The sequence below is a fragment of the Thalassophryne amazonica genome, chromosome 20 (genome assembly GCF_902500255.1).
Source record: "Thalassophryne amazonica chromosome 20, fThaAma1.1, whole genome shotgun sequence".
NCBI lineage: Eukaryota > Metazoa > Chordata > Actinopteri > Batrachoidiformes > Batrachoididae > Thalassophryne > Thalassophryne amazonica.
Genome location: NC_047122.1, coordinates 36,883,956 through 36,899,340, shown reverse-complemented (window position 1 = coordinate 36,899,340; position 15,385 = coordinate 36,883,956). Strand labels below are relative to the sequence as shown.

General features: G+C 41.5%; 1 protein-coding gene across 1 annotated transcript in view; it reads left to right on the top strand.

Moving 5' to 3' along the window:
• Positions 1 to 5,748: 5,748 nt before the first annotated feature.
• The window catches only part of snx27a (sorting nexin 27a), a 32,698-nt gene continuing 23,061 nt past the window's right edge, over positions 5,749 to 15,385 (top strand). Inside the window, 1 exon segment of the mRNA XM_034160887.1 lies at positions 5,749 to 6,137. Coding sequence (XP_034016778.1) covers positions 5,830 to 6,137 — 308 coding nt within the window. The 5' untranslated portion in view covers positions 5,749 to 5,829.

The window sequence follows — 15,385 nt, the reverse complement described above, 5'->3', positions numbered from 1 at the left end:
CAAATTTGCACCACAGATAGACATTAGGCCATGGAAGACCCCATTAAATTTTGGAGGTGATCCGAATCCGGATTCTGGATCAAGATTCACTTTATGTAGGCTTTGAAGGATTACGTCAAAACTACTTCACGGATTCTCACCAAATTTGCACCACAGATAGACATTAGGCCATGGAAGACCCCATTAAATTTTGGAGGTGATCCGAATCCGAATCCAGATTCTCAATCAAAATTTCACTACTTCACAGATTCTCACCAAATTTGCACCACAGGTAGATAACAGGGCATGGAAGACTCCACTGACTTTTGGAGGTGATCTGGATCTGGATCCAGATATGGTTTCTGGCTCAAGATTCACTCTATGTAGGCTTTGAAGGATTACGTCAAAACTACTTCACGGATTCTCACCAAATTTGCACCACAGATAGAAATTAGGCCATGGAAGACCCCATTAAATTTTGGAGGTGATCTAAATCCGAATCCAGATTCTCAATAAAGATTTCACTTTATATAGGTTTTGAAGGATTACTTCAAAACTACTTCACAGATTCTCACCAAATTTGCACCACAGGTAGATAACAGGGCATGGAAGACTCCACTAATTTTTGGAGGTGATCCGGATCTTGATCCAGATATGGACTCTGGATCAGGATTCACTTTATGTAGGTTTTGAAAGATTATGTCAAAACTACTTCACAGATTCTCACCAAATTTGCTCCACAGATAGATATTAGCCCATGGAAGACTCCATTAAATTTTGGAGGTGATTCGGATCCGAATCCAGATTCTGGATCAAGATTCACTTTATGTAGGCTTTGAAGGCTTACGTCAAAACTACTTCATGGATTCTCACCAAATTTGCACCACAGATAGATACTAGGGCATGGAAGATTCTACTGAATTTTGGAGGTGATCTGGTTCTGGATTGGCAGACTTCAGAAATCTCTGATTGCTCTTGTTTTTTATTACGTCCTTGGTGGACAGATTTATTTGTCTGTCTGTCTGTCTGTCTGTCTGTCTGTCTGTCTGTCTGTCTGTCTGTCTGTCTGTTAGCAGGATTAGGTTCAAGCTACTGCACTGTGACAAAATTTTCACCACAGATACATATTAAGCCATGGAAGAACCCAATAAATTTTGGAAGGTGATTTGAATCTGAATCCGGATTATGGATCAAGTTTCACTTTATATAGGCTTTGAAGGATTTCTTCAAAACTACGTCACGGATTCTCACCAAATTTCCACCACAGGTAGATATTAAGGCATGGAAGACACAACTGATTTTTGGAGGTGATTCGGATCCGGAACGGTGGACGTCAGAAATCTCTGATTGCTCTTGTTGATTATATTTCTCAGATGGCTTGGGAATGCCTTGGGATTCCCGGGAAAAGTTACAGGATTTGGCTGAGGATAGGGAAGTGTGGAAGGACCTGCTTGCTCTGCTGCTACCGCAACCCGGATCCAGATAAGCCCTGAAAATGAAGGAAGGAATGAAAGTATTTTATTGTCAAATAAATCAAATTTAAAGAAAATAATCAAAACTCAGCGTGATTCAGAACTCCTGTTTCAGTTCCATTATACATAATCAAGGTCAGATTAAAAAGGTAAATGCAGAAGGGGAAACTGGCTGCAAGAAAACACAACTGAATCCCAAAGAATGAGTCAGACTGTGAGAAAGGGGTGAAAATTTTCAGAAGAAAGCAAAATTTTTATAAGTGATCAGCTCAGCACCTCATAGCAAGAAGGGCTGGGGTTCAGTTCCACTCGTGTCCTATTCTGTGTGGATTTGCATATTCTCCCTGTGTCTGTGTAGGTTTCCTCCAGGAACTCCAGTTTCTTCTCACCATCAAAAACATGCACATTTAGATCTGCTTCTTTCTCTACATGTGGAGTTTGGGCGACCCACTGCTGTTAGGATGGGTTCAATGCAGAGGTCAAATTTCGTAAGACTGCCGCTGAGGTACCACTGTCTGCCACTGGGCGGCAGCAGACTACAAATGCAATGTCACACGTGCCACATGCTGCCTTTGGGATTCTGCAGAGCGCCATAGACTGCCATTGGTATGCCAGAGGCTGCCACTGAGGTGCACATGTACACACATAGAAACAGGTGGCAAAGGAATATAACACTGCATATTGCTGTGACAGTTGGACAAACACCCGTGAGAACTGTCTGTTAATCTGTTGTGTGTAGATGAAAACAAAAGTAAGTTGCAGCTCTTTCAGCTGCACTTTGAGGGGGACCTCATCCATACAAATGGACTATGCAGGATTTTCTATGAAAGGTAAGTTGGAGTAGCTCTGTGTGCACTGAGACACAGTTGGAGTAATGGTTCTTTGTTCGTTACAAGGTTGGAGTGTGTGACTGGTGTTTGAATTGGTATCTATGCGCAGGGTGTTATGCATCTTTATGATGTATTATCAGTAAACATGTCTCTGTTTGGATGTTTAAAAGACCCCCTGTGTAAACTGAATCCTCCCTGTTCATCAACCCAATCTTGACACAGCCCCAGTTACGCAAATGGGGATAAAATTGGTTATAAAATATGGTACAAAGCAAAATTAGTAAAGTTGTGTGCTTTTCATTAATTATTCCTATTAATTTGTTTTAATATTTCTTTTCAATTCAGTTTCATGTTCCTGTTATGTGCTGTTTGCATCCCCAGAGCGAACACCTGTGGTGAATCCACTTATGTAAGGCATGTCTGAGTGCTGTGCTCTTAAAGCACAGCAAAGATACTGCACAAGCCTGTAGACCTGCTTTTAAGTGGTCTAAAGTGCAAAGGCTTTCTTGAACAATATGAAGGACTTGATCAGACCTCATTTTTACCTGAACATGCCCATGGGACACAGATGAGTGCAGGTCCATTTGGTCAAGTCTGGTCAGGTCAGGCCTGGCAGCATCTATTAGTGCCATATCCATCATACCATGAAACCACCTTGGATCCTGAATGGTAACCACCCAGGCAGACAACCGCTCCATCTCCACATCTGAAAGTTAGCATCTGTCTGCTATTGCCAGGCGAAAGATGGATGTCTCTTTGGCCTTGTCCAGCTGTGTCCTCACCCTGAAGCTCCATGTGACAATCAGCCCTTACACACCACTGACACACCACGCACATACCATCTGTGGGACAGGCTAAAAAGCTTCGGGTTTTTCAGAAACTCCAAATCCTGCCCAGGAAGCAGCAGATGACACCCAGGTGTCAAAATCCAACTGTTTGTCTTTGTTGTGACACCCGGGTAATGGATCAAGAAGGGGATTGCCTGTAAAATATGGTGAGGCCCTTGTGTGCCCAGTGGCCAATACGGTAGCCATGAAGACCCAACTAGAACCCTGAACACAAGACAGCTAATGGGGCTCTGATGAAACAAGAAGTCCTCAGGAGGAGGAGGTAATGGTTTGTAACCCAACGGCTCTGAAGGCGGATGAAGCCTGTATCATCTGGGATTTTCCAGCCATCGGACCAGGACCGTCAAGGACTGTGTGTTCGTTGGCGTACAATGACATTCCCACATTAAACAAACCTATGTACAGGCGTCTCTAAAAGAGACCATCTTCCTCGCCACCAAGAGGTTGCCACGGCACATTACATTAAATGCAACTAAACGCTACACACACATAATAATGGAGACACGCCATGCACATACTGACAGTGGTCAGTATGTAGAGTCGAGTACCGCGACTACAGTAGCGTCGAGTCCGCGGGTCGTGAGGATCGTGAAGTCGGAGTCGGGCTTCGGTTTCAATGTACGTGGTCAAGTTAGCGAAGGCGGTCAGCTTTGGAGTATCAACGGGGAGCTGGTGGTGAGTGCAAGAGTGCCAGAAAGTATAGAACTCCAATGGTTCCCACTAACATGCCTTCTGTGTGGGAGGGGCTTTAGTCTCCATAAGTAACCATTTGTTTCATACAGTCATTCCAGTGGTACCCTAGGATCCTACAAAGAGGCCTAGTACCAAAGACATCTAGTTGTGTTTCATGCTGAAGGAAAATAATTATAAAGCGACTATCCATGTGTTCAGCCCAAGCATGAAGCTTCGATGGCCTCAGATGAAGCCCTACCAGAAGATGTTGCAGCTCCTTGACTAGCCAAATCCTGCGTTCAAAACCACATGTGGTCATATTATTAAAGACAAAAACTTGAGTTATCTATGTGTAGCGGCTGTACTCTGCATTGTGTTGTTATGTCTCCGCCCATTCGCTCCCCTCGGGACGCGAACTCACGATCCTCGGCATGGGAGTCGGACTCTCTAACCAGAAGGCTAAAACCCAGGGCTCTGGCCTTGTGACCAGAGAATCCTTTTGAGCTGTTGGGAGTGAGATTTACTAACTACAGCTGCACAGCGACACCTGCTGGCCTCCGTTACATGTCATCATAAGGCCATAATAAATTACTCTTAAATAAAATTGATCTATCTTGTAAATTGAGCGCACTCGCTGCTGATGAAAATAAACTTCATGGTGGTGCTAGCACAGGAAGCTAACGTGTAAGTTAGCTAATCCAGGTGGGACTTTCTGGGGATGTTTTTTGGCATTCCTTTGTGTACTCTTCAAAGGACTGTTGACAGGGAAAACCCAGCCCATAAACACCTTTGGCACACTCAACTAAAACACTTTTGGTGCAATTCTAAACAACGACATGGCATTCTCTTGAGATTTTTAAAAAAAAATGTTCCACAGTGAACTGAATGAAGTCTGAAGTCACTGTTGTTGTTTGCCGTACGCAATCCAAGCGTGTCTCACACACTGATGTCGTCAGAACAAAATGTTGCCAACCGTAATAAGGTCAATACAATTTTGTATTATCGGTATAGCTTTGGCCATATTAATAACACAATGGTCGGTCCTGCCGGTCCTTTGTATTATCCGTTGCCTATCCATTGTATTAATAATACAATGGTTGGTCATGGTTCTCAGCATGAAAGCGATGGATTGCCTGCTCCGAGTAGGGAATGCAGTCTTGCCTCAAGTGAAAGAGTTCAAGTACCACGGGGTCTTGTTCACAAATGAGGGTACAATAGAGCATGTGATTGGCCGGAGAATCGACGCAGCAGGGACGGTGTTGCATTCGCTCTACTGTACTGTTGTGATGAAAAGGGAGCTGAGCCAAAAGGCGAAGCTTTCGATCTTCTAGTCAGTCTTCCTTCCTACTCTCACCTATGGTCATGGGGGTTGGGGTCATGACCAAAAGAACTAGATCGCGGGTACAAGTGGCCTAAATGGGCTTCCTTAGGAGGGTGGCTGGTGTCTCTCTTAGAGATAAGGTGAGAAGGTCGGTCATCTGTGGGGAGCTTGGAGTGCTCCTTCATGTTGAAAGGAGCCAGCTGAGGTGGTTCAGGCATCTGGTAAAGATGCCCCCTAGGCACCTCTCTAGGGAGGTGTTCCAGGCGTGTCCACCTGGGTGGAGAGATTATATCTCCACACTGGCCTGGGAACACCTCAGTATCCCACAAACAGAGGTGGTTAATGTGGCTTGGTGTAAAGGGAAATTTGGGGTCCACTAATGGAGCTGTTGCCCTTGCGACCCGATCCCGGATAGGCGGTTGAAGATGAGTGAAAAGTGAATATGGCAACGTATGGGCACCAAATAATTACTGAGCTGGTTGTAAACTAGCAGTAACACTTGCGTTGCATTGTGCGCCACTCCGAAAACATGACCCCTTTAAAAACACACGCTCTCTGGGTGTCACGTGCGCCCGTGTCCCGTGATGCTAACAAGGGGCGGGGCCACGCCACAGAGTCTGGTGTGGGGCGGAGCTGAGCGGGTTGAGAACCGTCGCGGGTTATTTTCACTTTGCTCGGAGACACGGACTGGACGGGCGCTGGGGTGTATGGATAAGATGGCGGATGTAGGAGGCGATGAAACTCGGTCGACTCTTCCTGCGGCGTGCCGTAACGGTCCGCTTGTCGTTTCGGCGACGGGTACCGCGACTACAGTAGCGTCGGGTCCGCGGGTCGTGAGGATCGTGAAGTCGGAGTCGGGTTACGGTTTCAATGTACGCGGTCAAGTTAGCGAAGGCGGTCAGCTTCGGAGTATCAACGGGGAGCTGTACGCTCCTCTTCAGCACGTCAGCGCCGTTCTGCCCGGAGGAGCGGCTGATCGAGCTGGTATCGTAAAGGGTGACCGGATCCTGGAGGTGTAAGTTAGCTTCTTAGCACTTAACTACAAGATAATGCTAATGTGTGTTGTGATAACAAACGGAGCCCGTCTGTGAACTAACTAGTCCAGCTTATATTTGTTGTGGTTGTTCGTGTAACTCAGCCGGGCTAATAGTGCTCCTCCAGAGCAGTAAACAGCTTAGATAATTTGGAGAACAGCCTGTGCATGCTGATTAGCTTTGCTTGCAGCTAGGTGGCTAAGCTAACGGCTTGTTTGGCTAACCGTGTTTGCGCAGTGAGCCTCAGCGTGGCTCGGGTGCCAGATTTCAGTCAAGTACATTTTAAATGATTGCCTTGTTGACTGCATTGACATGTTTATGATGCTAATGTGTACTTTGTGACAAACAGTTTGTGGCGGTGTTATCAAGTTGACATCGTATTTGTGTAATTTTATTATTTTTTTCTGTGCATGCAGTTTCCACAGTTTTTCTTTTAAATCAGGTGTTTTCAACCATTTTCTTTAACACTGTCTTTGGATGTTTGGATGCATTTTTATTTTTGTTTTGAATGTCTAGATGCAGGCTCCTCTTTGATTTATTAATGCCTTGAAAAGCCAATTGTAGTCTAATATCGTCTCCTTACCTTTTACAGTTTCTGTAATAACTTACAATTTATTACTGTTAAACTATTACATAATTGTAGCAGTCCATTGATTGTTGCAGTCCATTAATGTGTGCCTGGGTCCTATGTAGTTTCTGGTCAGAGTGTCTTGCCTTGTCACGACTTTGAAGTTTCTGATGATAAAATTATTCTCACCGTTCTCCTTCCTGCGTTAAAATTAATCTCTCGTTTGACTATTCATTTCACACTGTGCACGGGTCAGGTCCGCTTTTATGAATACGTTCTTCTTCCAACCAGCACTCTTTCTAAGACTGCTAGCGTTGTCTTGACCTCTGGGCGCTCCAGTCTCACGCATATTTAAATAAGACATATACACTCAACAAAAATATAAATGCAACACTTTTGGTTTTGCTCCCATTTTGTATGAGATGAACTCAAAGATCTAAAACTTTTTCCACATACACAATATCACCATTTCCCTCAAATATTGTTCACAAACCAGTCTAAATCTGTGATAGTGAGCACTTCTCCTTTGCTGAGATAATCCATCTCACCTCACCAGTGTGCCATATCAAGATGCTGATTAGACACCATGATTAGTGCACAGGTGTGCCTTAGACTGCCCACAATAAAAGGCCACTCTGAAAGGTGCAGTTTTATCACACAGCACAATGCCACAGATGTCGCAAGATTTGAGGGAGCGTGCAATTGGCATGCTGACAGCAGGAATGTCAACCAGAGCTGTTGCTCGTGTATTGAATGTTCATTTCTCTACCATAAGCCGTCTCCAAAGGCGTTTCAGAGAATTTGGCAGTACATCCAACCAGCCTCATAACCGTAGACCACGTGTAACCACACCAGCCCAGGACCTCCACATCCAGCATGTTCACCTCCAAGATCGTCTGAGACCAGCCGCTCGGACAGCTGCTGGAACAATCGGTTTGCATAACCAAAGAATTTCTGCACAAACTGTCAGAAACTGTCTCAGGGAAGCTCATCTGCATGCTCATCGTCCTCATCGGGGTCTCAACCTGACTCCAGTTGGTCGTCGTAACCGATTTGAGTGGGCAAATGCTCACATTCGCTGCCGTTTGGCACGTTGGAGAGGTGTTCTCTTCACGGATGATGCGAAGGAGATGTGTTGCACTGCATGAGGCAAATGGTGGTCACACCAGATACTGACTGGTATCCCCCCCCCCCCCAATAAACAAAACTGCACCTTTCAGAGTGGCCTTTTATTGTGGACAGTCTAAGGCACACCTGTGCACTAATCATGGTGTCTAATCAGCATCTTGGTATGGCACACCTGTGAGGTGGGATGGATTATCTCAGCAAAGGAGAAGTGCTCACTATCACAGATTTAGACTGGTTTGTGCACAGTATTTGAGGGAAATGGTGATATTGTGTATGTGGAAAAAGTTTTAGATCGTTGAGTTAATCTCATACAAAATGGGAGCAAAACCAAAAGTGTTGCGTTTATATTTTTGTTGAGTATATATATATAAAAATAAATAAATAAAAAGCTTTTCAACCTACCATCCCTGGTTCTCAAGACCAGGCACCGAAGTGACTCTACTCTTCTATTTTGCTCTTCCTTTTTAGATATTTAAATATTCCTTGGTGTACTAGCATAGTTCCACCTTAGAAATGGAATATAAGATATACCTTATATCCTCTCATGTCCATCCTTCATGTTTCCCGTTCACACAGAACGATCCTCGCAGTCTTCAAATCACTGGTAATCTTCAAAATTTACAATTTTCTCCAGCAAAAACCAAAAGGGTGGTACTCATCAGCGGAACTGGAAGTAACTCAACTTACCTCGGTAATCGGAAGTAACTTAATATTTGCCTCTGCATTACATATTTAGACAGTCCTTAGATAATGGACTATTGCCTGATATGTGGAAAGTTGCTAATGTTACTCCTATTTTTAAGAAGGGAGATAAAGCTCTGACTGAAAATTATAGACCTGTTAGTCTAACATCGCAGGTGTGCAAATTATGTGAAAAATTGATTAGGCAAAGAATTGTAAAGTTTCTGGAAGAAAATAATGTGGGATGAACAACGTGGATTTAGGAAGGGAAGGTCATGCCTGACAAACTTAACTACCTTAGCGGAATGGACAAGATTGTACGATGATTTCAGGAAGGCATTTGATTCCATTCCCTTTTCTAGACTTTCCTACAAGCTAAATAAGTATGACGTAGCTGGAAAACTTAATGTAGATTTCCTCAGGGGTAGAAAACAAGTGTCAGTGTGAACGGTAGTAAGTCCTCAATGTTGAGGGTGACTAGTGGGGTTCCCCAGGGCTTGGTCTTGGGACTAGGGCTGCTCGATTATGGGAAAAAATCAGTATCACGATTATTTAGGTAAATACTGAAATCACGATTATTCAAACGATTATTTTTTTTTTTAGTTACACAATGCATTTATTCAGCATTTCTCTCACTCTAAAAAAAAAATAAAAAAAAAAATTGAGACAATGTGTGCAAAACCTCCAAATTGAAAATGTACTGTACCTTACCTGTATAAAACATAAAATGAATAAAATAAATATTAAAAATCATATTATATATTATTTTTCTGTTTCCTTGTTGTCACTGACCAGTTGGTCAGTGTCTTTGGGCATCTCCCTGACTTGTGCTACTAAGACATAGTGAGTCTGCATTGTTTTTGTTTCAATTTTTGTTCATTAGTTTGTGTTTTTGTCATCATTCCTTTGACCACATCTCCTTTTGGAGAAATTTATCCGTTCATTTATTGTTAAAATATAAAATGAAACAGCTTTTTTTTTTAAATAATAAAATAGTTGCTGTTGAAAAGAGCCTTTTATTTAGAAGCAGGTGATGTTATGCTGAATTCTCAGGACCAGATGAAGGCCTCTTCTGCAGCTTTGAACTCTGGTGGTGTTGCTGAAGACATGTTTGTCCTATTTTGAAGAGCAGAGATGTTTTCTTTCAACTGGACTTCGGGGTGTTCAGCTCATCAATGGAAGTTTGGTTGTCTGCACAGCAAATGTTCCTGATTAGGACAAAAAAATATAAAGAAACACTAAACAGTTTATATGAGAAAAAAAAAACGGGGAAAAATGATGGGAAAAAAACGCCCAAAAAAATAAGTTAAAGTTAAGCTTTTGTGGTGTCTGAAAAAAGCTGTAGCTTTATTTGGTAAAAATAAAAAAGACTGAACCATTTACAAATTAAAGGTTTCACTCAGATCAACTGTGCTAAAAGGCTAAGCTAATGCTAATCGATCATTAAACCTTCACAGCAGTTCAGTAAACGTCACGTTTTATTTTTACATTATTCTCACCTCGATAAAGCTGCAGAACTAAACTCCGTTGGGCAAACTGGGACTTCGCATATATCCAAAAAGTGGGAGATTTCGGACTGAGTGGGTTTGCTCCATCACCCCGGCTGCCTGCCTCGCTCTGCCCAGGGATGATGCCTGAAGGCCGGCTTCTCCGTGCGGATTGGCTCGCTGTCGTGGTTTGATCGATATCCCACCAAGTCGTCAGTCCTCCCTCGGTCGGCGTCACTCCGCAAAGTAGTTGGGGAAAAAAAGCTTCTCCCAGCAGGGTGATGGGAGAATCGTTGTACTGCTGTTTTTTAAAGCTTTTTTGTGGCTCAGGCGACGCAAATTCAAGAAGGCGATCGCTGAACTTTTTTTCAGGTTGTGGAAACAGCCAGAGTGTGACGTAACCAATCCCGCCCCTTTTGCCGCTTCCGAAGCGACGCGTCTGATGTCATGCATCTTGGGACACGTTGACGGATTGGCCTGATGAAAGGCCCTTAAATCGTTTCACTCGATTATACAAGTTTGAAGATCGTTTGATACAAATATCGATATCGCGATTGAAATTCGGTTAATTGCACAGCCCTACTTGGGACCTGTCTTATTTTTAGTATTTGAACAACTTGCCAAAGATGTTGGTTGTTCAGTCAGCTGTGTCTAAACTCTGGACCAAATACAAACATGGGAAGATTGTTAAAGGCAAACATACCAATAGACCAAGGAAGAAATCAAAGCGTCAAGACAAAATTTAAAGCAATATGTCTCAAAAATCGAAAATGCACTACAAAACAAATGAGGAACGAATGGGAGGAAACTGGAGTCTACGTCTGTGACCGAACTGTAAGAAACCGCCTAAAGGAAATGGGATTTACATACAGAAAAGCTAAATGAAAGCCATCATTAACACCTAAACAGAAAAAAACAAGGTTACAATGGGCTAAGGAAAAGCAATCGTGGACTGTGGATGACTGGATGAAAGTCATATTCAGTGATGAATCTCGAATCTGCATTGGGCAAGGTGATGATGCTGGAACTTTTGTTTGGTGTCATTCCAATGAGATTTATAAAGATGACTGCCTGAAGAGAACATGTAAATTTCCACAGTCATTGATGATATGGGGCTGCATGTCAGGTAAAGGCACTGGGGAGATGGCTGTCACTACATCATCAATAAATGCACAAGTTTACGTTGATATTTTGGACAATTGAAAGGATGTTTGGGGATGATATCATTTTTCATGATAATGCATCTTGCCATAGAGCAAAAACTGTGAAAACATTCCTTGCAAAAAGACACATAGGGTCTATGTCATGGCCTGCAAATAGTCCGGATCTTAAGCCAACTGAAAATCTTTGGTGGAAGTTGAAGAAAATGGTCCATGACAAGGCTCCAACCTGCAAAGCTGATCTGGCAACAGCAATCAGAGAAAGTTGGAGCCAGATTGATGAAGAGTACTGTTTGTCACTCAGTAAGTCCATGCCTCAGAGACTGCAAGCTGTATAAAAAGCCAGAGGTGTGCAACAAAATACTAGTGATTGTTGGAGCGTTCTTTTGTTTTTCATGATTCCATAATTTTTTCCTCAGAATTGAGTGAGTCCATATTTTTTCCCTCTGCTTGGTCTAAAAAAGTAACCGTTACTGACTGCCACAATTTTTTTTCCTTATTTCTTATAGTGTTTCTTAAAGCCAGAAAGTTTACATTTGAAATGACTTTAGTTTTGTGTCATGTCTGTGATCTGCTTTTTTTTTCTACAAAATTAAACTATTCCAGACAATAAACTGCAGTGAGTGCAGCATCCATTTAGGTGAGGAAAAAAAGTACAACTTTCCTTATTCAGATTCATTCCAGTAGTATTCTGCTCTTACTAGGATGCAGCAGTTTTCTAGTTTGGCAGATAGTTCTGGAGGAAATCACTGAAGAAATTAACAAACTGAAAATATGGTTTGACCGAAACAAACTGTCATTAAACTTAAATAAGACAGGGATGAAATGGAGGTGTGAGAGTCACTAGGTGTTCACAGGAAACATTTATTTATTTCTGTATGTATTTATTTATATTCGTTAGTTACTATTATATATTTTCTGTTGTTTCTATTCAGGTTCTTTTTGTCTCTTTCTCTAATCATTAGATTATTAATATATAAGCAAAAATAACTTTAAGGAATATTACAATTTGAAAACAAATGCACCCAAACGTGATGACGGCTGCAATTGCTAAATGCTAACTTTTAACATTGAAAATGCCATAGACATGCTAACGCGTTAGCATCGCTCCGTTTTTAAGTTATAAAATACATCTATCAACTGTTTCAGAAGACCATAACAGGTCGGTTTAACATAGAAAAGGTAAATAATACTCACAGAAGTATGCTCTTTAGGGTTTTAGCGGGGGAAAATTAAGCGAAAGAAATGAATGAAGCAATCGATCGAAGCATTGCTTCAATCTGCGAACCACTGCTTCGATTGGTTCAAAGTTCAAAGCAAATCCGCGCTGCAGAAAAGTTGATTAAGGACCCGCTGCAGGGTCTGTAATCAATGTAGAGAAATTATCATTTTCCTGACAAACACCCACCAAAACAATGGCCACTCTGAAGGACTGATAACAGAATCGTTAAGCACAAAGCTTATTGATGTCGGTGGATCGAATCATTTCTTAACGATACCCGAAAGGAACCGGTTCTCGATACCCATCCCTATGAATGGCTACTTGGATTTAACAGTAATAAATGTAAGGTGATGCATTTTGGTTTGAACAACCCATATTATGAGTATTTTATGAATGGAGAAAAAATAGTTACAGAAGAAAAAGACTAAGGCATTTTGTTTGATGACAAATTGTCTTTTACTAAGTATATAAGCAATGCAGCAGCGAGAGCAAATGGAGTACTTGGTCTAATAAGAAGGTCATTTAGCTATATTGATAAAGACTCTTTTCTAGTATTATATAAGAGTTATGTTCGACCGCACTTGGAATATTGTGTTCACGTGTGGTCCCCTCACCTACAGAGGGATAAGGATATACTTGAAAGAGTACAACGTCGTGCCACGAAAATTGTACCAGGTTTAGAAATTTTATCTTATGAAGAGAGATCACGCGAGCTTGGTCTCACAACCCTAGAGAACAGGAGAGTTCGTGGTGATCTTATAGAGGTGTTTAAAATACTGAATAATTTTGAAAATATTGACAGTTCAACATTTTTTACAAACAGAGTTTATGCTGGCCTTAGAGGTCATTTTGAAATGTTACAAGTAGAAAGACCAAAATTAAATGTTAGAAAACTCTTCTTTTTTTTTTTTTTTTTTTAGCAACAGGGTCATAGCCCTTTGGAAGAGTTTACCCAGCCACATTGTAAGCTCACCTACTGTAAACGCTTTCAAAAACAGATATGATCAGTATTACTATGGTTTTTAGAGAAATTTGTATTCCACTGATGTGTGCTTTTATGTAAAAACATGTACAAAACTTTTTTTTTTTTTCACACACTAAAAATGTTTTCAAGGTAAAGTTTTTGGTAGAACTTAAACCATGAGGAACCTACAAAGTTAGATGGCCAAGAGAAGTAAACTCTTCCAAATAGAGAGGATCTGATCTATTCCAATCAGATTTGGCCAATCAAGGCTTTTTTTATTATTATTATTAATTGATCAGATTTTGATAAATTAAGCGAGAGTCACCATATAAGTACCTGTTCCCTCCACTTCATTCATTGTAGTGCTAGTGGACAAAATAGTCACGGTTGATGTTTAAGTGACACTACAGTAACAGATCCATGGTGCATGTCCAGACTGGAAAGTTTGTTCAGTGCACAGGGAAGATATTTTGATCGCCTTCACGACTGTGTGGACTGATTGCATATGGCTAATATTTTGCGCGTATCCTCGGCAGTGAGTTACGACAGTACTTACATGTGTGGATAAGAATTTGGAATTACATGAATAGTTACAGCAAATTAATATTTTTGAAATGAGATCATGCAGATACGGATTAAATTTTTTCAAAACACTTATTTTGCATGGATGCAGATTTTTCAGTTGCCTAGAAGCGTATGTTTGCGCGGATGTGGATTTTGTGAAGAAAATGCACAGGGGAAGAACTTCGTTGCGTAAAATAAACTTTTCAGTCTGGGTGTATGCTTCAGTTTAACACTACCAACCAAAGTAACCAAACACTAAATTTATTACAATGTAGAGTTACTACAGGGAAATGATGTAGCTTCTGTGTATATTTATGGACTAAATCAGAACTGCCCAAATCTCTTCATGGATGGCACCTGCCCTGCATGTTTTCATGTGTATCTACACTGATTATTAATTATGGTGTTTCCCAGAAGGCCAGGCAGCTCTCCAAAAGCAGATTTGAGCAGCGCTGATCGAAATCATCTTGAACTTTGTTGTAAAAAGACATACACAGTATGAAGTGATACACTAACTTTAGAAGTGAGAAGAGAAACAGAAAATGCGGAACCAGCGTCTTCGCTGAAAGGCCAACTTGTTGAAGCATCAAAAATGTTTTTTCCAATCTGCTTTTCAAAGGTATGACTAAATCATATGACACAACCTTCTTCTAATGTTACTTATTAACCCACTTCACAAAACTCCAAATAAATCTTCTCATGAGCATTTTGAGAATCATCTGTTCTTTCAGAACTGAACTAACAAAATAATTTTCATTGTTGATTGTGGTTCATTCTATAGTATCATTTGTTCAGTTTTTGATTTTTTTTTTTATTATTATTTTTTTAATAAGAGAAAATGTAACACTTTCCCAGTAAATTAATAAGTTAAAGAAGAAAATAAGTTATAGTGACGGGGAGCTGGTTTCTCACTGTCTGCAGTCGTTGCTTTGTGTCTTTCTTAGCTTTAGTCAGTCTGACCTTTGGTTCTGATCTGTAACTCAGATGCCACTCTGCCAGATCGTCTGTGTTGGAGAACTGGATGACACGATCAAAAGCGATGAGAACATTACTTCTCCCTTTATGTCCACCTTTTGCTTCGCCTCCTGCCCCCAATTTTTGGAGACGTACAGCTGTTCAGTTCAATACCTCTGATGAAAGTCTCCCTGTATGCCAGCTGTCCCCACCCCACCCCCCTGACAGTCTGTTCATTTTACTTGCTCTTACAGTTTTGTAAGTGATCTACCTGTCTGATCTTTTGCGTTTCATTAAAACACTTACAGAGACAGTACAAAGATGCAGTCTTCTGGGTGGCCCCGTGTTTGTGCTCGATCCCTTCTTTCATCATTATGGCATGTTGTTTCTCACAGGAGGATTACCAGGTACCTGATGGTCATACCATCTGTCCTCGGCAATGCCGAAAATGGGAGGTATTATTCAGAACTGAAGGGAAAGCAGACAGTAGAACCAGCCTGT